At 57.8% G+C, this 23,619-nt stretch overlaps 1 protein-coding gene across 1 annotated transcript in view; it reads right to left on the reverse strand.

The window, feature by feature from the left end:
- Positions 1-4,694: 4,694 nt before the first annotated feature.
- GFRA2 (GDNF family receptor alpha 2) overlaps positions 4,695-23,619 on the reverse strand; it is a 32,988-nt gene continuing 14,063 nt past the window's right edge. The window contains exons 4-9 of the mRNA XM_054174843.1: positions 19,523-19,871; positions 6,545-6,654; positions 6,134-6,274; positions 5,872-6,047; positions 5,051-5,104; positions 4,695-4,850 (exon numbers count right to left, since the gene is read on the reverse strand). Of these exons, the coding sequence (XP_054030818.1) occupies positions 4,722-4,850; positions 5,051-5,104; positions 5,872-6,047; positions 6,134-6,274; positions 6,545-6,654; positions 19,523-19,871 (959 nt within the window). The 3' untranslated portion in view covers positions 4,695-4,721. The remainder of the gene's footprint in view (positions 4,851-5,050; positions 5,105-5,871; positions 6,048-6,133; positions 6,275-6,544; positions 6,655-19,522; positions 19,872-23,619) is intronic.

Genomic DNA, 23,619 nt, shown 5'->3' on the forward strand with positions numbered 1-23,619 from the left:
GGAGATGATTTAGTGCAACCCAGAGCAGGTCCACCTGGAGCTGCTGCCTCTGCAGGAGAAGGCAGCTGCCTCTGGTGGGATCCTGGCCTCTTCTCCCAAGTAACTGAGGGCAGGAGGAGAGGAAATGGCCTCAAGCTGCACCAGGGGAGGTTTGGCTTGGATATTAGGAACAATCTCTTTGCTGCAAGAGTGGCCAGGGATTGGAACAGGGAGGTGGTGGAGTCCCCAGCCCTGGAAGGTGTTCAGGAAAGCTGTGGCCATGGCACCTGGGGCCAGGGTTTGGTGGCCACGGTGGGGGTTGGGCTGCTGGTTGGATCTGATGATCTTAGAGGCCTTTTCCTACCTGGCTGATTCCATGAGCCTCTGCTGCAGGAACCTGCCTGGGTGTTACCTGCACCTCCTCAGCCTGGAGCTGGCATTTCCCTTCCACAGCCATCCCTGCTCACATTCCTTCCCCAAAGGAGAAGATGAACCTTGAGGAAGCCAGGAAGATTCCCAGCCCCCAGGGAGGCAGAGCAGTGACCCCCAGCAGCAAGACACCACCAGCATCTCCCTCTGCCTTCCTCCTCGACGGAATTCCTTCCTCATTTACTGCTGTAATTACATTAGGGAAGTGAAAGGCAGGACACTGGAGTCCCTGGGAAGCTGCTAATTGTTGCTGTAATGAGGCCATTGGGGTGGGAATGGAGAGAAGAGTGGCTGCTGCTGCTGCTGCTGCTGCTCCTCCTGCTCCTCCAGCCCAGCTCCCCACAGGGCTGTGCTGCAGCTGAGCCCCACTGCAGCCCAGGCAGGGCTCATTAACCACCTCCTTAATTAGCTTGGTGTGCTCAGGGGGTGGCACTGAACCCACCTTTTAGTTTTCCTTTGGGGAAGGAGATAAATCCCTTTTGAGATGTAGGCAGGATTGGAGGGGTTCTTGGTCACCCCCTGAGCCCTTCTGGGACAGCTCTTGGAGGGGTTCTTGGTCACCCCCTGAGCCCTTCTCCTGGGACAGCTCTTGGAGGGGTTCTTGGTCACCCCCTGAGCCCTTCTTCTGCTGGGACAGCTCTTGGAGGGGTTCTTGGTCAGCCCCTGAGCCCTTCTCCTGGGACAGCTCTTGGAAGGGTTCTTGGTCACCCCCTGAGCCCTTCTCCTGGGACAGCTCTTGGAAGGGTTCTTGGTCACCCCCTGAGCCCTTCTTCTGCTGGGACAGCTCTTGGAAGGGTTCTTGGTCACCCCCTGAGCCCTTCTTCTGCTGGGACAGCTCTTGGAAGGGTTCTTGGTCACCCCCTGAGCCCTTCTTCTTCTGCTGGGACAGTTCTTAGAGGCAGTGGCTGCAGCTGGAGGAGTCCAAACAGCCTTTTGCCTTCCTGGTCACAGGGCCATGGGACAGAGCCACCTCCCAGAGCACCTCTCCAGCTCCTCACCTGCATGGAGCAGAAGGCTCCCAGCTTTCCTGCTCCCCTAAATCCTTTGAATCCCAGAGGGTCATCCAAGGCTCCAGGATGTGTCAGAGCCTCCAGAGTTCCACTTAGGAGATTGCAGAGAAGAAACTGAATCAATTTGGGGGTGGGGGGGGTGGGGGTTCTCTCCTTGTTGGAGACCTCAGCAAGCCTCTTGCTGGCTTCTCCTGTGGGGAGGTCATCCCAGAGCCCAAGGATGGGTGGCTTGAGGAGACATTTGTTGCCTGTTTGGCCTTGCTCCTATGGACCAAAAGGGACCAGTTTCCTGCTTCCACTTTCTTTAAGCCTTTTCCTCTCCCTGTTGGAGCAGCATCAAATGAACTTCTGGGCTCAGGGATCAAGTGGTTCCTAAACTGGAGCATCCCAGCCCCATCCTTGACCTGCAGCTCTGCTCCTCACCACGTGGCTGGCAAGAGGCTATTTTGGTGCCTTTTCAGATGAGATGCAGCTCACTGGGGGGGAGGGGAGGGGAGAGGAGAGAGAAAAAGGGAGGGGAGTGGAGGGGAGAGGAAGGAAAAAGTCTTTCTTGTGAAGTGAAGCAGCTCAGGAAAGCTAATGAGGCCAAAGGAGCTGCTGCTGGGAATGCTGGAGGTGTCAGGAGTGCCCCAAGGTGATGACTTATTTAACAGAGGGTGAAGAAGGAGGAGGAGGAGGAAGGCAACACCTGCCCTGGGTGCTTATTAAAGACCAAAGGAGAACACTGTGAATTAGTGCCAGAGGGCAGTGGTGCCAGCTCAGCTGTTTCCCACCAGCTTTTCCTGCTGGAAAAGCCTTCCCATGCCCCTGCAGCTGCCTGGCTGGCAGAGGAGGGCCAAAGCCCAAAGGGTTCTACCACAGGTGACCAAACCCCAAACCAGTGCAGCAAAGAAACCTCCTCTCAGAGACAGTCTGGAGAAGAGAAGGCTCAGAGGTGACCTCATTGTGGCCTTCCAGGATCTGAAGGGTGCTGCAAGAAGGCTGGGGAGGGACTGCTCAGGATCTCAGGGAGTGATAGGACTGGGGGGAATGGAATGAAGCTGGAGGTGGGGAGATTCAGGCTGGACATGAGGAGGAAGTTCTTCACCATGAGAGTGGTGAAGCCCTGGGATGGGTTGTGCAGGGAGGTGGTTGAGGCCCCAGCCTTGGAGGTGTTTAAGCCCAGGCTGGATGAGGCTCTGGCCAGCCTGCTCTAGTGTGGGGTGTCCCTGCCCATGGCAGGGGGGGGGGGTTGGAACTGGCTGATCCTTGTGGTCCCTTCCAGCCCTGACTGATACTATGATGATACTATGACATCAACTGCCCTGGATCCTCTTCCCCCTACCTCCCACTCCCCCCTTTGCTGCAGTGAAGGGAAAGCCATGGATGGGCTTGGGCAAGGCTTGGATGGGGCAGGGGAAGGGGTTGGTGCACTTGAGGTGTGTGGCTTAGGTGTTCCCCAGGGGGTTGGGAAGCTATGGAGGCTCCTTGCAGCATCTTGCTTCCATCCCTGGGGGTTGTTCATGCTGGTGGGCTAAACTACCACACAGAGGATACAGGGAAGGGAAATCCTCTGCTTGCAGGGAGTCCTGGTCCCACCTGCTTTAGAGCCCTTGGGTAGCTGCAAGCCCTGGAGCTGCTGATCCCCACGCTGAGCTGGCACTTCTAGAAGCCACCAGGCCCACAGAGCTTCTCAAGGCTGGGCCCCAAGGTGGATTCTGCAGGCTGCTTTCTGCTCTTCTGGCCATGGTGAAGCTGTAGTTAGCCAAACCCCACCACACCATCTCTGCCTACGTGCCAGCAGCTGGGAGCCATCCCCCCTGCACCGGGGTGCAAGGCCCAGAGCTGCAGGGGTGCAGGGCAGGACTGGCCATGCAGCTCCAGGAGAAGCTGCACAAGGTCTCCAAGCATCCCTCCAGCATGTGAGGTCTCCCCAAACCCAGACAAGACGAAGCTTGTCTCTGGCTGAGAGCAGCTAGAGACCCCCAAACTGGGGAAGGGTCTGGAGAACAGGGCTGGGGAGGAACAGCTGAGGGAGCTGGAGGTGTTCAGCTTGGAGGAGAGAAGGCTGAGGGGAGAGCTTCTGGCTCTCTACAGCTCCCTGAGAGCAGGCTGGAGGCAGGTGGGGGTTGGCCTCCCCTCCCTAGTATCAGGTGATGGAAGGAGAGGAGAGGAATTAGCCTGAAATTGTGCCAGGGGAGGTTTAGGTTGGAGATGAGGAGAAACTTCTTTGCTGCCAGAGTGGTCAGGGATTGGCACAGGCTGCCCAGGGTGGTGGTGGAGTCCCTGTCCATGGAGGTGTTCAGGAAAGCTGTGGCCACCTCCCTTGGGGCCAGGGTTTGGTGGCCCTGGGGCTGTTGGGTTGCTCCCTGGACTGGAGGATCTCAGAGGCCTCTTCCAAGCCACAGCAGTTCCATGAGTGTATGATTTTATGTATGTATGCAGGAAAGGAAAGAAAACAGAGAGGAACACAGAGATGTCTCCAGCCCCTGAAGGATCTGCTCCCAATCCCAACCCCAAGCCAACCAAAGGCAAGGGAAAACTTCCCCCCCCAACCCCCCCAACCTTGAGGAGCCAGCTGGCAAACATCAGGACAGCCTCAGACCTTTGGAGCAGTAGTTTCTTTTCTCTTCCATCTGAAAACTCTTGCCAACCACAGGGAAGAAAGAAAGAAAGAGAGAAAGAAAGAAAGAAAGAAAGAAAAGCAAAGCCCCCACCCGAACCCCAAATCAACCCTCCAAAAGCCCAATAATGTCAAGAGCTCCAGTGAGTCCCCTTGGAGGATGCAGAAGGGCCTCCCAAGGCTGTGTGTCCGTCCTCTGGGATGCTCCGAGGCACAAAGCTCTCCATCCACCTGGCGGCCCCCAGCCCGCCCGGGGCCGACGGCTCCCGGAAACAATCCTTCCCCCGAAAGCTCTGCTGGAGGCTTGGCTCTCCCCTCCCTGGCGCCGCTGGCAGCTCAGGAGTCTCTCGTCGCAGGATGAGGTGGAGGAAGGCTTCCCCCACGGGGGAGCTGCGGGCTCCTTGCTTTCCAAAACCCAGCCGGAGGCAGCGGCCGGGGCTGCGCCCCTCCCCTCCCTCCCCCCCCCCTTAAAACCAACATCATCGAAGGGGAAAAGAAAGGAAAACCAGAAGGAAACCACCCAAGTCTCCCGGAGCGGTGGAGGTCCTCGTGCTGCCCAGCAGGCCAGGGCTCGGCATTCCCGGGATTTCAGTCTGGGGCTCGTTCCTTTCTCTGCGGCAGGAGCCGAGGTGCCGGCGGGGGGCGGCGGTGGCGGTGCGGAGCGGCCCCCCCGCTGCCGGCCGCTGCCGTCCTCCGCCCCTCTACAACGCCGGCAGCAGCAGCAGGAGGGGCACAAGGGGCAGGATCCGGCCCGCCCGGTGTCGGCTGCTGCCTCCTTTCTGGTCCACGAAGGTCTTCTGCTCTGGCATGATGTCTGTGGTCAGCTGGGTCTGCAGGGGAGGGCAGGGCAGGGAATCAGCAGGAGCATTCTTGGCCGGGGGGGAAGCCTCGGAGAACAGCCTCCAGGCAGTGGTTCCCGGTGTGGCTCTTCTCTGGCACATCCTTCCCAAGCTATTCCCGCCGGGAAACAGCTCCCAACCCAGGGACACCCCCCCCCCCTCCCCGGGCTCCTTCCTTCCCCCAGACCTACCTCTGAGTAGCATAGGTTCTGCTCTTTGGACTTGTTTAGATTGGGTCCGTGCTCCTAGGGAGGAGAAAGGAGGAAGGTTGAGGGCAGGGATGTGACCCAAGAGCTCCCAAATTCCCCTGGCAGAAAGCACTTCCCTGAGTGTGGCTGGGAAGCTGCTCAGCAAAGACCTGGTTGGGGGTGGGGATGAGGGGGGTTGGTTGGTCCAGAGTGGCTGAAGATGAACCAATGTGTGCCAGGGTGACCAGCAGGACCAGGGCAGGGTTTGCCCCCCAGGACTGGGCACTGGTGAGGCCACACCTTGAGTACTGGGATCAGTTTGGGATCCATCAATCCAAGAAGGTCCAGAGAAGGGCAAAGAAGCTTGGGGAAGGGTCTGGAGAACAGGGCTGGGAAGGAGCAGCTGAGGGAGCTGGGGTTGAGGAAAGGAGGCTGAGGGGAGACCTTCTGGCTCTCTACAGATCCCTGTAAGGGAGCCAGGTGGGGGTTGGGCTCTTCTCCCAAGGTACAAGGACAGGACAACAGGAAAAGGCCTCCAGGTGCCCCAGGGGAGGTTTAGGTTGGGCATCAGAAGAAGCTTCTTGACTGAAACTGTTCTCAAAGCCTGGCCCAGGCTGCCCGGGGGGGGTGGCTGAATCCCCAGCCCTGGAGGGGTTGCAAAGCCCCAGAGAAGTGGTGCTGAGGGCCGTGGCTTAGCCCCAGCCTCGGCAGAGTGAGAGAACGGTTGGGCTCAGTCCCAACACAGCCTCCAGCCCGCGACGCCCGCACTGACCCCCCCCGGGGGTCCCCAGCAGTGCTCCCCAGCAAGCAGGCTCAGCTCCTACCTGGAGAGAGGTGCAGGTGGTGATGATCCTGGTGTCATAGAGGGTGTTGCTGTCGTTGATGTCATCCGGCAGCACAGGGCTCTTCTCCGTCTTGGCCGGCAGGGTGACGGCGAGGGAGGGGCTCTTGGGGGACAGGTTCACGTCGGTGCCGTTGCCGAAGGCTTGGATGGCGTTCCCTGGGTGGGGCAGGAGATGTCAGTATGGAGGAGGGGGAGGGAGGGGGCACGTCGACAGGACAGGGGGAGGGAGGGCAGAGCCTTACTGAGGCAAGGGTTTTCCGTGAAGTCCTGCAGGAACTTCTCACACTCCTCCTCCAGATTGCCGCTGCCCTTGCAGGAGCACCAGGGCGAGATGGTGATGCTGGTGGGGCTGGCGTCCACGTAGTTGGGGGTCATGTCAAAGCCTGCCCCCGGCGGGGGGGAGAAGGGAGAAAGTGAGTGGGGGTGGGGAGAAGGGAGAAAGTGGGTGGGGAGAAGGGAGAAAGTGAGTGGGGAGAAGGGAGAAAGTGAGTGGGGAGAAGGGAGAAAGTGAGTGGGGAGAAGGGAGAAAGTGAGTGGGGGTGGGGAGAAGGGAGAAAGTGAGTGGGGAGAAGGGAGAAGGGAGAAAGTGAGTGGGATACAGCAGGAGGGGAGAGGAGAGAGCTTTCCCCATCCCAGCAACCCCCTGCACTCACCAATGAGCCCTGCATAGGAGCCCAGGCAGGCCTGGTAGTTGTCCCCGGGGCAGCTGGTCAGGGACTGGAAGGAGGCTTGGCAGTTGGTGTGGAAATCAGCCAGCCGGGACCTGGGAGCAGAGAGCAAGAGGGACAGGGGTGGGATTTAATGCCAGGAGGAAAGGAAACGGCCTCAAGGTGTCCCAGGGCAGGTTCAGGTATAGGCTGGGCAGGGACTGGCTGGAGAGCAGCCCTCAAGAAAGGGCCTTGGGGGTGCTGGGGGTGGAGAAGGTCAACAGGAGCCAGCAGTCAGCACCTGCAGCCCAGAGAGCCAAGCAGAGCCTGGGCTGCAGCAAGGGAAGTGTGGCCAGCAGGGCCAGGGAGGGGATTCTGCCCCTCTGCTCCACTCTGCTGAGACCACAGCTGGAGCTCTGGGGCCAGTGCTGGAGCTTCTGTGCCAGGAAGGATCTGGAGGTGCTGGAAGGTGTCCAGAGACAACCCCTTGAGGGTTGTCCAAGCTTGGCCTAAGGCTGCCCAGGGCAGTGGTGGAGTCCCCATCACAGCATCACAGAACCACAATCACAGAACCACAAAATCACAGAATCAAAGAATCAACCAGGTTGGAAGAGACCTCCAAGATCACCAAGCCCAACCAATCACCCAACCTTATCTAATCACCTAGACCATGGCACTAAGCCTCAGCCAGGCTTTTCTCCCTGCAGGAGCTTCCAAGCCGTGGAGATGTGGTGCTGAGGGCCATGGTTTGGTGGTGCCTTGGCAGAGCTGGGATAAGGCTTGGATTCCATGAGATCAAGGATCTCTTGCAACCCAACTCATTCCCTGAACCCATGACAGGCAGATGGGCTGCAGGCCCCAGCTTGCCTCAGCTGTTAAGAGAGCAGGGATGGGGCCAGGCCATGGCCAAGCTGCTGCCACTGTGGAGGAGAGGACCTGGAGCTCCACAACAGCAAATCTCTCAGAGTCACAGAGTGGTGAGGGTGGGAAGGGACCTCTGGAGCTCAGCCACTCCAACCCCCTGCTCCAGCAGGGCACCCACTGCAGCTTGCCCAGCAGCACAATGCCCAGGGGGGGTTGGAAGCTCTCCACCCCAGGAGAGACTCCACAACCTCTCTGGGCAGCCTGCTCCAGCCCTCCAGCACCCTCACACCAAACAGCTTTCTCCTCCTGCTCAGAAGGAACCTCCTGGGTGCCAGTTGGTGCCCATTGCCCCTTGTGCTGTCCCTGGGCACCACTGGGCAGAGCCTGGCCCCAGCCTCTTGCCCTCCACAGCTCCTTTAGCTCTTGCTGAGCATTGCTCAGCTCCCCTCTGAGGCTGCTCTCCTGCAGACTCTCAGCCCCAGGGCTCTCAGCCTTTGCTCCTCACAGAGCTGCTCCAAGCCCCTCAGCATCTTCCCAGCCTTTTGCTGCACTCTCTCTGTGCCTCTCCAACTGGGGAGCCCAGAACTGGACCCAGAACTCCAGATAAGGCCTCACCAGAGTAGAGCAGAGGGGGAGGAGAGCCTCCCTTGCCCTGCTGGCCACACTCTTCATGCCCCCCAGAGGACCTTTTTGGCCACAAGTGCACATTGCTGAGCAAGAAGCTCAGCATCTCCACAGAAGATGTTCACAGTGGTGGTTGTGAAGCCCCAGGAGCTGGAAGAAGTCCCAGCCATGGCTGGCTGGAAACAGCAGAAGGTCTGCAGGAAACCACTGCATTCCTGCATGGAGCAGCCAGTGCCTCTGGTCCAGCTCCAAGCAGCTGTGCTCCATGATGTTCTTTTCCCAGGATGTGGTCCATGCAAGTGCAGTTGGGCTCTGGCTGTGGGCTCAGCAGCAACAGTCTGAAGCTGCACCAGGGGAGGTTCAGGCTGGATGTGAGGAAGAAATTCTTCCCAGCAAGAGAGATTGGCCCCTGGGATGTGCTGCCCAGGGAGGTGGTGGAGTCACCATCCCTGGAGGTGTTTAGGAAGAGCCTGGGTGAGGCACTTGGTGCCATGGTTGAGTTGATCAGATGGTGCTGGGTGAGAGGTTGGACTTGATGATTCAAAGGTCTTTTCCAACCTGGTTAATTCTATTCTATTCTATTCTATTCTATTCTATTCTATTCTATTCTATTCTATTCTATTCTATTCTATTCTATTCTATTCTGTTCCTACCCTACTCCTATCCTATCCTATCCAATCCTATTCCATTCCACTTCTATTCCATTCCTATTCTATTCTATTCTATTCTATTCTATTCTATTCTATTCTATTCTATTCTATTCTATTCTGTTCCTACCCTACCCTATCCTATCCTATCCTATCCTATCCTATCCTATCCTATCCTATCCTATCCTATCCTATCCTATCCTATTCCATTCCACTTCTATCCTATTCCATTCCATTTCTATCCTATTCTATTCTATTCTATTCTATTCTATTCCATTCCATTCCATTCCATTCCAACTCAACTCTACTCTACTCTACTCTACTCTACTCTACTCTACTCTACTCTACTCTACTCTACCGTACCCTATCCTATCCTATCCTATCCTATCCTATCCTATCCTATCCTATCCCTGCTTCTCCTCAGTGCTGGATGTGGTTGGGTGGCACTTCCACTCCCCCCCCATCCCATCCCATCCCATCCCATCCCATCCCATCCCATCCCATCCCATCCCATCCCATCCCCATCCCTCAGTGCAGGGCTGGAGGTCGGAGCTGGCGCCGCAGGTCCCTCCTGCTCCCTTCCATTGCCTCTTCATTTGTTCCTCCACTGAACTCGATCAAACCCTTCTGCAAACTCATCACTCCCGTTTAGACACACCAAAAGGAAGCAGGAGGGAGGGGGAAAGCTGTAAAAGAAGAGAGTTTGTCCCCTTTATTCTCATCACTCCTGATGGCTGCAGGCAGGTAGCGCCGGATGATTCAATTGCTGCTTGGACAAAGATGACATTTAATTAAGAAGGGAGGAAAAGAAGGAAGCCACAAGAAATAATGCATGCCTTCTGCTCTCACTCTGGAGAGAGGAGAGAAGGCAAGAGACAAGGAGCTGAGCTGCCCAGAGAGGCTGTAGAGCCTCCTTCTCTAGAGGAGTCTTCTGCTCTGGAGAGTTTCCAACCCCCTCCCCAGCCCTGCCCGGGCATTGTGCTCCTGGGCAAGCTGCTGTGGGTGTCCCTGCTGGAGCAGGAGGGTTGGGCTGGGTGAGCTCCAGAGGTCCCTTGCCAAGCCCTAGCATTCTGTGACTCTGTTGTGACTGTGAGGTTTGCTGCTGTGGAGCTCCAGGACCTTTCATCCACAGTGGCAGCAGCTTGGCTGCTTTGCTGCAGGTCCTTGTGGGGAGAGGCTGAGAGCCCTGGGGCTGTTTGGTCTGGAGAAGGGAGGACTGAGAGGGGATCTGATCAATGGCTATCAATAGCTGAAGGCTGGGGGGTCAAGAAGGAAGGGGCAGACTCTGCTCACTTGTGCCCTGGGATAGGACAAGGGGCAATGGATGGAAACTACAGCAGAGGAAGCTCCACCTCAGCATGAAGAACCCCTTCACTGTAAGGGTCACAGAGCCTTTGACCCAGCTGCCAGCCCAGCTCTGCCCAGCTTAGGCCTGGCTTTTACCCAGCTGCCAGCCCAGCTCTGCCCAGCTCAGGCTTGGCTTTTACCCAGCTGCCAGCCCAGCTCTGCCCAGCTCAGGCTTGGCTTTTACCCAGCTGCCAGCCCAGCTCAGGGCTAACTTTTACCCAGCTGCCAGCCCAGCTCTGCCCAGCTCAGGCCTGGGTTTTGGAAGGCAGAGCCTGGCCAGCCCTAGCTGCTCCCTCAAGCTGCCAGCCAGCGATTTTGGCACCAAACCCTCCTGCCTTGGCTCCCTCTTCTTTTCCTTTCTTTGTTTATTTTGCCTGGGCACTTAAAAAAACAAGGCAGAAACCTGAGATGCTGTGGGCTGCCTCCCAGAAGTTATGGGCTGGCTCCCAGGAGAGGTTTATTCCTGGCTGGAATCTCTGCAAGCTCATTGTGTACAACGGAAAGAGTGACATCTGGCTTGGATATTTGGGAAGGATTTACCAGCTGCCTTGTCATGTATCATGAAAAGAATAACATTTGCCTCAGAGGATGCTACAAGCCAGGAGCAGGGCCCCAGGGAGCAAGCCTGACAAATTGGCCTGGTGCTCAGTGATGAACTTGCCATGGCTCTGGCAGGGCTGCACCTCTCACCTGGGGAGAGGAGAAATGCTGTCAGGGGCTGGGGCTGGCATCTCCTGCTGAGGGGAGGAGGAAGGAGTCAGGGAATCATGGGCTGATGGAAATGTTTGGGTTGGAAACGACCCTGGAGCTCATCCATCCATCTATCCATCCATCCCTGAAGCTCATCCAGTCCAACCATCCTCTCACTCTGCTGAGGCTAAGCCATGGCCCTCAGCACCGCAGCTCTGTGGCTTTGAAATGCCTCCAGGGCTGGGGATTCAAACACCTCCCTGGGCAGCCAGGGCCAGGCTTTGAGAAGCCTTTCAGTCAAGAGGTTTCTTCTGATGTCCAACCTAAACCTCCCCTGACACAACTTGAGGCCATTTCCTATTCTCCTGTCACTAAAGAGCAAAGCCCAAGCCCCACCTCACTCCAAGCTCCTGGCAGGGAGTTGTAGAGAGCCAGGAGGTCTCCCCTCAGCCTCCTTTGCTCCAGGATGAACACCCCCAGCTCCTCCTCCCCAGCCCTGTTCTCCAGACCCTTCCCCAGCTTTGTTGCCCTTCTCTGGACCTGTTCCAGCTCCTCAGTGTCCTTCTGGGAGTGAGGAGCCCAAAACTGAACTCAGCACTCAAGCTGGGGCCTCAGCAGTGCCCAGCCCAGGGGCACAACCCCTGCCCAGCTCTTTCTGACCACACCATGGCTGATCCATGCCAGGATCAGAGGATGTTAGGGGTTGGAAGGGAGAACTTTGAGTCCAACCCCTCTGCCAGAGCCAGGACCAAGCAGGCTGGTGGCCTTCTTGGTCACAAGGGCAGATGAGAAGTCCAAGCCTGGCACTAAACAATAACTCCCCCTGCCCCAAACCAAAGCAAATGGTCTCAGGCTTGGGACTGCTCCATGCAGAAAAATCTCCAAGCTGTGGAGATTCCTCTCAAGACATCTTCTCCACAGGCAATTTACAGGGACCAAGAGGGGGGAAACAAACAAAAAAAGCCTTTAATAGACAGGAGCATCAAGAAGCAGCTTGGAAACATGCATGTGTGTCCCTCCCCCTCTCCCCCCTTCCCCTCCAACCCTCCCACAGAGCAGAGGATGTTCAAGAAGCTGAGAAGCTGAGACAACAAGCAAGAAAAACTCAGCAAGACATCAAAACCCCACAGGCTTGCTGGGCAGCCTCCCCCCAAACGTTTGCTCTGCCTGCTCATCCTGCTGGAGATGAATGGTTTGGAAAGATGGAAATGCTGAGATTAAGGGGAGGGGAAAAAAAGCTTCAAACTCCAAAGAGAGCAGCCAGGAGGCAGGGGGATGAGGCTCAGCTGCAGAAATGAGAGGGAAGAGGCAGAAGGTAGTGAGGAGTGGATGAAGGCTGTGCTCGTGGCAGGGAGGTTGGAGTAGATCATAGAAATCAGAGGGTTGTCAGGGTGGGAAGGGAGCTCAAGGCTCAGCCAGTTCCAACCCCTCTGCCATGGCCAGGGACACCTCACACCGGATCAGGCTGCTCAGAGCCACCTCCAGCCTGGCTGCAAACACCTCCAGGGATGAGGCTTCCACCACCTCCCTGGGCAACCTGTGCCAGGCTCTCACCACCCTCATGGGCAACAACTTCTTCCTCACATCCAATCTCAATCTCCCCACTTCTAGTTTTGCTCCATCCCCCCCAGTCCTATCCCTCCCTGACACCCTCAAAAGTCCCTCCCCAGCTTTCTTGCAGCCCCCTGCAGATCCTGGAAGGCCACAATGAGGTCTCCTTGGAGCCTTCTCCTCTCCAGCCTGCACAACCCCAGCTCCCTCAGTCTGTCCTCAGAGCAGAGCAGCTCCAGCCCTCTGCTCCTCCTCGTGGCCCTTCCCTGGACACCTTCCAGCCCCTCCAGCCCCTTCCTGGCACAGAGGCTCCGGAACCGGACGCAGTGCTCCAGGGGTGGAAAACCAGGAGGACAAGCAGGTAGGATGGGAGGGGTGGAAAACCAGGAGGACAACCAACCAGCAGCCCCAGGGGCTAAGCTGGGAGCCCTTCACAAAGTGCAGTTTCCCCTCTGTGCCTTCAGGACGCGGCGGCGGCGGCGCTCGGAGCCCTCCCGGACGAAAGCAGTTGGAAGAGAGAGGGGAAAAGGGGGAGGGGGAGGGGGGGTTGGGCTGGGGTTTGTTTTATCCTCTTGCTTGTTCTTAAACCTTCTCATTACCCAGGAAGGGAAGAATTAAAGGCATGCATCATTTGATTTTAATTGAAGGACTGTTCTATTTCATTGAACTGCTAACTAAGCCGAACAGGAGATTGTGTTTACATAAGCAAAGCCTGAGTCAGTATGGACTTGCTGTCACATTAAGTCAATACTTATGAAGGCTCCTCTCGTTAATTATTCAGGGAGAATTGACTTATTACTCTGTTAAGAACAGGCTTAGCCTTCAGCAAGGTGGCCCCAGAGCTGAGCCTGGCCCTTCCAGCCGCTCGCCAGCACCTGAAGCAGGCTGCGGGGAAAGCCGGGGAGGGACTTTCGGTGAGGGCTTGGGGGTGCCAGAGCTGGGAGAGGGGAGATGGAGACTGGGGATGGCAAAGAAATTCCTCCCAGGGAGGGTGGGGAGGCACTGGCACAGGTTGCCCAGGGAGGCTGTGGCTGCCCCCTCCCTGGAGGTGTTGAAGGCCAGGCTGGATGAGGCCTTGGGCAAGCTGGGGCTGGGGGGAGGTGTCCCTGCCCATGGCAGGGGGTTAGAGCTGGGTGACCTTGAAGGACCCTTCCAAGCCAACCCCCTTCTGTGATTCTATGATTCTACAGACTGCTGCCTGCAGGTCCCCAGGGAGGGGTGCCCAAAGGGTGCTCCATTGATCCCCCCCCCAACAATGCTGGGAAGGCAAAGCAGCCAATCCCTGGCTGGATTTGGCCAAGAGGGCCAAAAGCAGCCTGGCTTGGTTCAGCCAGGAGCAGGGCAGGGATTGTCCCCCTGGACTAGGTTCAGTACTTGGTTCACTTTTGGGCCCCTCACTCCCAGAAGGACATTGAGGAGCTGGAGTGGGTCCAGAAAAGGACAAAAGGAACAAGTGAGAGGAAGCAGCCTCAGGCTGTCCCAGGGATGTTGGACACTGGAAGAAACTTCTTCCCTAAAAGGGTTCTGGAAGCCTGGCCCAGGCTGCCCAGGCAGGTGTTTGAATGCCCATCCCTGGAGATGTGGTGCTGAGGGCCATGGTTCAGTGCTGGGTCAGCAGTTGGACTTCATGGTCTGCAAAGCCTTTTGCAACCAAAACCATTCCACGATCCAAGAAGATTTGGAGGCTTCTCTTGCTTCCCCATCCCTGGTCCTGTTACCCACCCTGGGACCCCTCAGCCCTAGCTAATCACAAGCACTGCTCCTCTCAGCCAGCTCCCAGAGCTCCAATCCAGGAACGTGTTTCCCTTCCTCCTGCTCCTTCATTCCAGCCCAGCTCCGCGGACAGCTGAGCCACACTTCTGAGCAGCTCTCATTACACAGGGTAATGAGAAAGTTGAGCTGCTGCTCTGCTGTTTATCAAGGAAACATCCATTATCTGTGGCATTTTGTCTGTGCTCAACAAAGGCTTCGTGAAGCCCAGGACGTGGCTTTAAAACACAGCCCAACTGCTTTTGTTCCCCTGGCTGCCGCTCAATCAATACCACCGCCTGGAGCTGTTCCTTCCCTCGCACACACAACCCCCAGCCCCCTCCCCTCCAGCCAAGCATCCCTCAGGCATCCTGGAGTGATCAAGCAAGGTTTCACTTCCCAGCGGGGATCACGCCTGAATCAGCATGGATGGGGTTGGAAGGGAGCTCTGGAGCTCAGCCACTCCAACCCCCCCCTGCTCCAGCAGGGCACCCACAGCAGCTTGCCCAGGGACACAATGCCCAGGGGGGGTTGGAAGCTCTCCACACCAGGAGACTCCACAACCTCTCTGGGCAGCCTGCTCCAGGCCTCCAGCAGCCTCACACCAAACAACTTTCTCCTCCTCTTCGGGTGGAACCTCCTGGGTGCCAGTTTGTGCCCACTGCCCCTTGTTCCTGGGCACCACTGAGCAGAGCCTGGCCCCAGCCTCTTGCCCCCCACAGCTCCTTTAGCTCTTGCTGAGCTTTCTTCTCCCCTTCTGTGAATCTTTTATCCTCTTTTTATTTCCTCCTTCCTTTCCCCCCTCCACCCTCCCCCCCTGCCCCATTCCCCTCCTCCTTTCCCCCTTCCCCCTTCCCCCACACAGGACCTCTCTTTTGAGGCTGAAACCCTGCCTTTGGCCCTGGAAACGAACCCAATCCCCTTGACCCTGCTGCAGGCAGCTCCCTGCTGAGCTACCCCAAAGCCCTTTGGCCCAGCACCACTCAGCCTCAGCCTGACTGCAGCTTGGGAACCTTTTCATCCCAGGCAGCTGGGGGTTGGGTTTTTGGCTTGCCTCGATGGAGGAGCCTGACAAAGTCCCTGGGCTTTGGGTCTGATTGCAGAGGACAGGTTCTGGCTCCCAGAATATAAAAACCTCTCTGCAAAAACACCAACCTCAGCGAAGGGGAAAGGGAGAGGAAGGAGAGAGGACAGAGAGGAGGGAAGGGGGGGGGAGAAAAAAGAGCTGATTTCAGCAGCTGCAGCTTGCTGTATTTTTTCATCTTGCATCAGCAAGTCAGGAACACAAATAATCTGGTCTTACATGCTTCAGTGAGGCTGGTGCTGAAGAACTGCCCAACCTCCACTGGCTGGAGCACCTCAGCATCCCAAACCAGGCTGAACAAGAGCCAGCAGTGTGCCCAGGGGGCTGAGGAAGCCAATGGCATCCTGGCCGGCATCGGGAACAGTGCGGCCAGCAGGAGCAGGGAAGTCCTTGTGCCCTGTGCTCAGCACTGGTTAGGCCACACCTGGAGTCCTGTGTCCAGCTCTGGGCTCCTCAGGTTAAGAAGGACATTGAGAGACTTGAAGGTGTCCAGAGAAGGGCAACAAAGCTGGGGAGGGGTCTGGAGCACAGCCCTGTGAGGAGAGGCTGAGGGAGCTGGGGTTGCTTAGCCTGGAGAAGAGGAGGCTCAGGGGAGACCTTCTTGCTCTCTCCAACTCCCTGAAGGGAGGTTGGAGCCAGGTGGGGGTTGGTCTCTTCTCCCAGGCACCCAGCACCAGAACAAGAGGCCACAGTCTCAAGCTGTGTCAGGGGAGGTTCAGACTGGAGGTGAGGAGAAAGTTCTTCCCAGCAAGAGGAATTGGCCACTGGGATGTGCTGCCCAGGGAGGTAGTGGAGTCCCCATCCCTGGAGGTGTTCAAGAGAGGATTGGATGTGGCCCTTGGAGCCATGGTTCAGCTGTCAGGAGGTGTTAGGGTCACAGCTTGGACTTGCTGATCTCTGAGGTCTTTTCCAACCTGGTTGATTCTGTGATTCCCTGAGTTTTCTCCCCCCCTGTTTTGTAGCTGGGAAACAAAACAAAACCCCCAAAGGGGCTGGATCCTGCCCAGCTCCTTGCAGGATGTGTGGGTGTGGAATTCTGGGAGGTGCTCCTGATGGCTTTGGGGGGTGGTGGGTTTGGGGTTGGAAGAGGCTCCAAGGTCTCTTCCAGCTGCAAGGGCTCTGTGACTCTGTGAGCCCTGGGTCTGTGTGCAGGGCTGGGGTGCACCTCAGCAGGGCAGAGATCATCTCTTTGGGGTTGGGAATGAGGTGGTGGAGAGGTTGGAGAGTTGGGCAGAGTGGATTCTCATGAAGTTCAAGCAGGGCAAGCGTGGAGTCCTGCACCCAGAGAGGGACAACCTCCTGCAGCACTACAGGTGAGGAGGGGAACCTGCTGGGAAGCAGCTCCAAGGAGAAGGAGCTGAGAGTGCTCACAAATTCCCTGTGAGTCAGCAAGGTGCCCTCATGGACTGAAGGCCAATGGTGTCCTGGGGGCAGGGAGAAGAGTGTGGCACTACTCTTGGCAGTGGTGCCCAGGGACAGCACGAGGGGCAAGGGGCACAAACTGGAAGCCAGGAGGTTCCTTCTGAGCAGGAGGAGAAAGCTGTTTGGTGTGAGGGTGCTGGAGGCCTGGAGCAGGCTGCCCAGAGAGGTTGTGGAGTCTCCTGCTCTGCAGAGCTTCCAACCCCCACCTGGATGTGTTGCTGTGTGACCTGATCCAGGCCATCCTGCTCTGGCAGGGTCAGGACCTGACGATGGGTTGTGCCCTACAGGAGCTGCACCCCGGGGTGAGGGGCAGCTCCCAGCAGCTCAGCTCAGCCCTGATCATGCTGAGATGGCAGCAAAAGGCTCCCTGTGAAGTCCCTTCCCATTAGAGAAGCCTTCACTGTTCATTAGGCGTTCAGCCAGGAGGCTTAATTAGGCTCAGAGCCCATGCAGGAGCATTAGCTCAGCTCCTGTCACCTCTGGCTTTGGAAGCAGCTCCATGATCTGCTTCAGAGTTCAGTGGCCTTGCCAGGCCTGCCTATGGATCAGGAGGGTGAGCAGCAGTTCAGGAGGGCCACAGAGAGAGGAGGTCCCGTGGCAGAGGCACAGGAGGGGTTCAGACAATCTCACAGAATCACCGAGGTTGGAAGAGACCTCAAAGATTATCAAATCCAACCTGGCACCACAGACCTCATGACTAAACCATGGCACCAAGTGCCACCTCCAATTCCCTCTTGAACACCTCCAGGGATGGGGACTCCACCACCTCCCCAGGCAGCCCATCCCAATGGGCAATCACTCCCTCTGTGTAGAATTTCTTCATAACATCCAGCCTGAACCTCCCCTGGCACAGCTTGAAACTGTGGCCTCTTGTTCTGGTGCTGGCTGCCTGGGAGAAGAGCCCAACCCCCACCTGGCTCCAACCTCCCTTCAGGGAGTTGGAGAGAGCAATGAGGTCTCCCCTGAGCCTCCTCTTCTGCAGGCTAAGCAACCCCAGCTCCCTCAGCCTCTCCTCCCAGGGCTGTGCTCCAGACCCCTCCCCAGCTTTGTTGCCCTTCTCTGGACACCTTCCAGCAGCTCAACTTCTTTCCTAACCTGAGGAGCCCAGAACTGGACACAGGACTCCAGGTGTGGCCTAACCAGTGCTGAGCACAGGGCACAATGACTTCCCTGCTCCTGCTGGCCACACTCTTCCTGATGCAGGCCAGGAAGCCATTGGCCCTCTTGGCCGCCTGGGCACACTGCAGGCTCATGTTCAGCCTACCATCAACCAGTACCCCCAGGTCCCTCTCTGCCTGGCTGCTCTCAGCCACTCTGTCCCCAGCCTGTAACAGTGCCTGGGGTTGCTGTGGCCATTGTGCAGCACCTGGCACTTGGATGTGTTCAATCTCCTGCCCTTGTCCTCTGCCCATCTGCCCAGGTCCCTCTGCAGAGCCTCTCTACCCTCCAGCAGATCAACTCCTGCCCCCAGCTTGCTGTCATCTGCAACCTGACTGCTGATGGACTCAATGCCCTCACCCAGAGCATCAAGAAAGATACTAGAGGTGCTTTCCAAGCCAAACAGTGCTGGGATGCTGTGGTGCATCCCCAGCACCGAGTGCCTGCAGGAGCTGCGGGGCTGCTGCCAGGGAGGTGCGAGCAGCCCTTCGGCCGCCGCTCGGCACAGCCCCTTGGCAGCTGTTATTCATGGCCCTCCCCTCCTTGGATTGCTTTTTGATGAAGAGCCACATTCCCTCCATCTCCAACCCACTGCTGGCAGCACAGAGGAGAGCTTCAAGCTCTCTGTTATTTATTTATTTCACCACCAAGCTCTGGGGAACTTCATCACCTTGATGGCACAGAGGCCCTCCTCCTCCTCCTAGCAAACGTGTTCTGTATGAGGCTGATCCAGCCTTTGGAGGCTGACAGGAGGCTGTTTGGTTCCTTTTTGCTGTGTGAATAATGAGATCCATAACAGCAGAAGCTCAGCTCTGCTCTGCCACAGGGAACACAGCAGATTCCAGCAGCCATGAAGTTTCACGGAGCCACAGCACGGGAGGGGTTGGAAGGGACCCCCTGGAGATCATCCAGTCCTACCCCCCTGCCAAGGCAGGGCCACCCAGAGAAGGCCACCCAGGAACACATCCAGGTGGGTTGGGAATGTCTCCAGAGATGGAGAGTCCACCACCTCTCTGGGCAGCCACGGCCTGAAGTCCCAAGTCAATAAACTTGAACTAGAGCTGTGCAAGAAGAGACCATCCCAGACCTGGCCACAAGCCCCAGCAGCCATACCCCAAAGTCCCATGCCCTGAAGAAGCAGCCAACAAACTCAGAACAGGGTCCCACAGCAAGAGACCATCCCAAACCCAGCCACAACCACCAGCAGCCATGTCCTGAAGTCCTATCCCCTGAAGTCCTATGCCCAACAAACTCAGAACAAGGACCCACAACAAGAGACCATCCCAAACCTGGCCACAACCACCAGCAGCCATGCCCCAAAGTCCCATGTCCTGAAGATGCAGCCAACAAACTCAGAACTGGGTCCCACAGCAAGAGACCATCCCAAACCTGGCCACAATCCCCAGCAGCCATACCCTGAAGCTCCACATCATGAAGAAGCAGCCAACAAACTCAGAACAGGGTCTCACAGCAAGAGACCATCCCAAACCTGGCCACAACCCCCAGCAGCCATGCCCTGAAGTCCTGTGACATGAAAATGCAGCAAATAAACTCAGAACAGGGTCCCACAACAAGAGACCATCCCAAACCCGACCACAACCCCTCCAGGTCCCCACTTCCAGCACCGCCATTCGCCGGCAGGAGCCCGGGGCTGGAGCGCAGGCAGGAGCCCGGGGTTGGAGCGCCGGCAGGAGCCCGGGGTTGGAGCGCCGGCAGGAGCCCGGGGCGGAGGGGGGAGCGCCGGCAGGAGCCCGGGGCTGGAGCGCCGGCAGCAGCCCGGGGCGGAGCGGGGAACGCCGGCAGGAGCCCGGGGTTGGAGCGCCGGCAGGAGCCCTGCGCCTCCCTTACCGGCAGAGGTGATCTGCCCTGCAGGTGCTGCGCAGGTCCAAGCAGTTGGGCTTCTCCTTGTCCTCGTAGGAGCAGGAGGGGACGATGGTCTGCCTCCTGCGCTCGGCGCAGGCCTGGTCCCTGCAGGAGCAGAAGAGCAGGCGGTAGGTGTACTCGCCGGGCACTCGGTCGAAGAACTGCCGCAGGGCTTTGTGGCACTTGCGGCGGCTGCAGCGCTCGGCGGCGGACAGCTCCCGGCTGCAGGTGGAGATGTAGCCGGAGCGCAGCCGCTTGCAGTTGTCGTTCAGGTTGCAGGCTTTGGCCGCGTCCAGGCAGTGGTTGCTCTTGGAGGTGGCGGCCGGCTCCATTCCTGCCCGCAGAGGGAGAGGGAGAAGAGGGTGAGAGAGATGGGGGGGGAGGTGAGGAAGGGTCGTCGAGCTGGGGGAGGTGCTGGCAGCATGGGACAGGTGAGGGTCTGAGGATCATGGGATCACAGAGTCATGGGATCGAAGGATCATGGAATCATAAGATCAAAGCATCATGGGATCATGGCATCACAGGATCATAAGACCATGGGATCATAAGATCATGAAATCATAGGATCGTGGGATCATAGAGTCACAGAATCATAGCATCGTGGGATCACAGGATCATAGGCTCATGGGATCATACAGTCATAGGATCATGGGATCAAGGGGTCACAGGATCATAGGCTCATGGGATCATACAGTCATAGGATCATGGGATCAAGGGGTCACAGGATCATAGGCTCATGGGATCATACAGTCATAGGATCATGGGATCAAGGGGTCACAGGATCATAGGTTCATAGACTCAAAGGATCATAGAGTCATGGGATCATAGATTCATAGGATCATGGGATCATAGGATCACTAAGGTTGGAAAAGGCCTCCAAGATCACCCAGTCCAACCAGCAACCCAACCCCACCATGCCCCCAAAGTGCCATGGCCACAGGTTTCTTGAACCTCTCCCAGGCTGGGGACTCCACCACCTCCCAGGGCAGCCTGTGCCAGTCCCTGACCACACTTGCAGTGAAGAGTTCCCCCCCCCTACCTCCCCGTCTCCAACCTAAACCTCTCCTGGTGCAGGAAATGGTTTGGGTTGGAGGGGATCTTCAAGTACATCTAGTTCCAACTCCTTGCCATGGGGTGGGGTTGAGACCCCCTCAACCTGGGGGAAGTTCAGAGAATCATAGAATGGGTTGGAAGGGACCTTCAAGACCATCTAGCTCCAAGCCCTTGCCATGGATGTGGGGTGGAGATGCCCTGAACCTGGGGGAGATGCCACAGGGAAGGGGACTGGCATTGCTGTGACCCCTGGCACAGGCAGGGCTGTGGGGAGGGGGCTGGATGCCCTGCTCTGCTTGCCCTGCTCCTCGTCTCCATCTTCCTGTAGGATTTGGAGGTCCTCCTCCAGCACAGAAGGGGTTAAGGTCGATTGGCCCTGGTCAAGCAGCCCTCAGTGCATAATTCATGGCATGAATTTGCAAGCTTTGTCTTGCTCTTGTCAATTATTCAAAGAATGATGATTAATTATTCAGCCTGCTCCGATGCTGAGCAACCTGCCCAGCTCCACAGGGCTCCCCTGGCCCCAAGACCTCCCCTGGGCTTCTCCACCACCAAATCACCCTCGACCAGCCCTACCCAACTGGGCTGAGCAGGGACAAGAAGGACGAAGCTCCCACTGGAGCTGGGCACCAGCCAGAGCCTTCAGGCACCTCAGGAATCCCAAGCATCAGCAAAGAAAGAGGGAGGGAGGTGGAGGAAGCCAAACCACCTCCACCACCTGAGCACCAGGCTGAGTTCTCCTTCCCCTGCTGTCTGCTGGATCACCCTTGGCAGCCCAGGGGCTAGTTTTGAAGCCATCTGACTGCACCAACCATCTCACCCCCAAGTTCTATGTCTCCCCTCCATGGTTTCCTCCACTGGCTCCCAGCTTCTGCCAGGACAGTGTGGAGGAGAAGTCTCTAACAGTCCCCTTAGTAGGGCTCTGCTAATGAGCAGGGTTGGAAGGGGCCCCCAAAGGTCATCTTGGCCAACTCCCCTGCAGTCAGCAGGGACATCTCCAACTAAATCAGGTTGCTCAGGGCCTCCTCAAGCCTGCCCTGGAATGTTTCCAGGGATGGGGTCTCCACCACCTCCCTGGGCAGCCTGTTCCAGCGTCTCACCACCTTCACCCCACAGAGCTTCCTCCTGATGTCCAACCTAGCTCTACCCTGCTCCAGTTTCAAACCATTGCCTCCCATCCTATCCCCACAGGCCCTTCTGAACAGCCCCTCCCCAGCCTGCCTGGAGGTCCCCTGCAGGTATTGAAATGCAGCTCTAAGGCCTCCTTGGAGCTTCTCCAGCCTGAACAGCCCCAACTCTCCCAGCCTGTCCCCACAGCAGAGGTCCTCCAGCCCTCTCTGCTCATCCTCGTGGCCTCCTCTGGACAGCTCCATCCCATCCATGCCCTTCTTGTGCTGGGGACCCCAGAGGTGGACTCAGCTCTCCAGGTGAGGTCTGAGCAGAGCAGAGGAGCAGGATCCCCTCTCTTGCCCTGCTGGCCACAGTTTGCCTTCAGTGCCCATCGCTGCCTCATGTCCACCAGCACCTCCCAGACCTCCTCTGCAGGGCTGCTCTCCATCTCCTCACCTCCCCCCCTCAGCCTGGATTGATATCAAGGGCTGCTCCTGAGCCTCCTGAGCCTCCACTCTCCTGCCCTGCCTGAGACCTGCAGGGACCTGGCTGCATTTTAATGGAGCTGAAGCCTGAAAGCTCCAAGGTCTGGGGAGCTCATTAATAAAGCACCAGCATGAAACATTCATGAGGCAGGAAGGAAGCAGGGGCAAGGGGGCAGAGCCTGGAGACCTTGTGCCACCAGCTGCCCTCTCTGCCTTGGCCTCTCGGTGCAGAGGAGGAGGAGGATCGATGAGGAAGGCAGCGGTGCTGCAAGGCCACCCCGTGCTGGGGCCAGGCTTCTGGTGCCCACCCACTGCTTGGGTGCTGCTGCTGCCCAGGGTTGGTGCCCAAGTGAGCAGAAACACAGCATGGGGCTGGGGGTTGGACTGGATGAGCTTGGGGTTTCCTCTGCAGAAGGGGACCTGATTTGTGACCCTCCAGGTCACAGAGCCTGGGCTGCAGCAAGGGAAGTGTGGCCAGCAGGGCCAGGGAGGGGATTCTGCCCCTCTGCTCCACTCTGCTGAGACCACAGCTGCAGCTCTGGGGCCAGCTCTGGAGCCTCTGTGCCAGGAAGGGTCTGGAGGGGCTGGAAGGTGTCCAGAGAAGGGCCACAAGGATGAGCAGAGGGCTGGAGCTGCTCTGCTATGAGGACAGACTGAGGGAGTTGGGGTTGTGCAGGCTGGGGAGGAGAAGGCTCCGAGGAGACCTCACTGTGGCCTTCCAGGATCTGCAGGGGGCTCCAGGAAAGCTGGGGAGGGACTTTGGAGGGTGTCAGGGAGGGATAGGACTGTGGGGAATAGAGCAAAACTAGAAGTGGGGAGATTGAGATTGGCTGTGAGGAAGAAGTTGTTCCCCATGAGGGTGGTGAGAGCCTGGCACAGGCTGCTCAGGGAGGTGGTGGAAGCCTCCTGCCTGGAGGTGTTTGCAGCCAGGCTGGAGGTGGCTGTGAGCAACCTGCTGTGGTGTGAGGTGTCCCTGCCCATGGCAGGGGGTTGGGGCTGGCTGAGCCTTGAGGTCCCTTCCAGCCCTGACACTTCTCTGATTTCCCCCCCACACCTTCAAGAGCTTGCTGGGAGGCTGGGAGCTGCCAGCCTGGCACTGGGGTGCCAGTGAAAATGCAAAGCTGGAAGCCCACCCTGCTGCCATCCCATGCCAACCCACCCCACATCCCAGCTTTGGGATGCACAGGGGAGGGGGTGGAGGCCCAGAGGGTTTGCCTGCACCTCCTGGCCTGATTCCAAACAGGGCTCCACGAGGAGCAGGGAGGAGGATTCCTCCTGCCACCCATCAGCTCCAGCCTTGCACAGGGGGGATGGAGAAGGGGTGGAAGAAGCACGGAGGCCACCCTGATGGCTACAGCACATCTCCAGAGTGGAACAAGGACCAATTCCTTCCCTGTGAGGCTGCTGAAGGCCTGGAGCAGGCTGCCCAGAGAG

This window comes from Dryobates pubescens, chromosome 31 (genome assembly GCF_014839835.1).
Source record: "Dryobates pubescens isolate bDryPub1 chromosome 31, bDryPub1.pri, whole genome shotgun sequence".
Lineage (NCBI taxonomy): Eukaryota > Metazoa > Chordata > Aves > Piciformes > Picidae > Dryobates > Dryobates pubescens.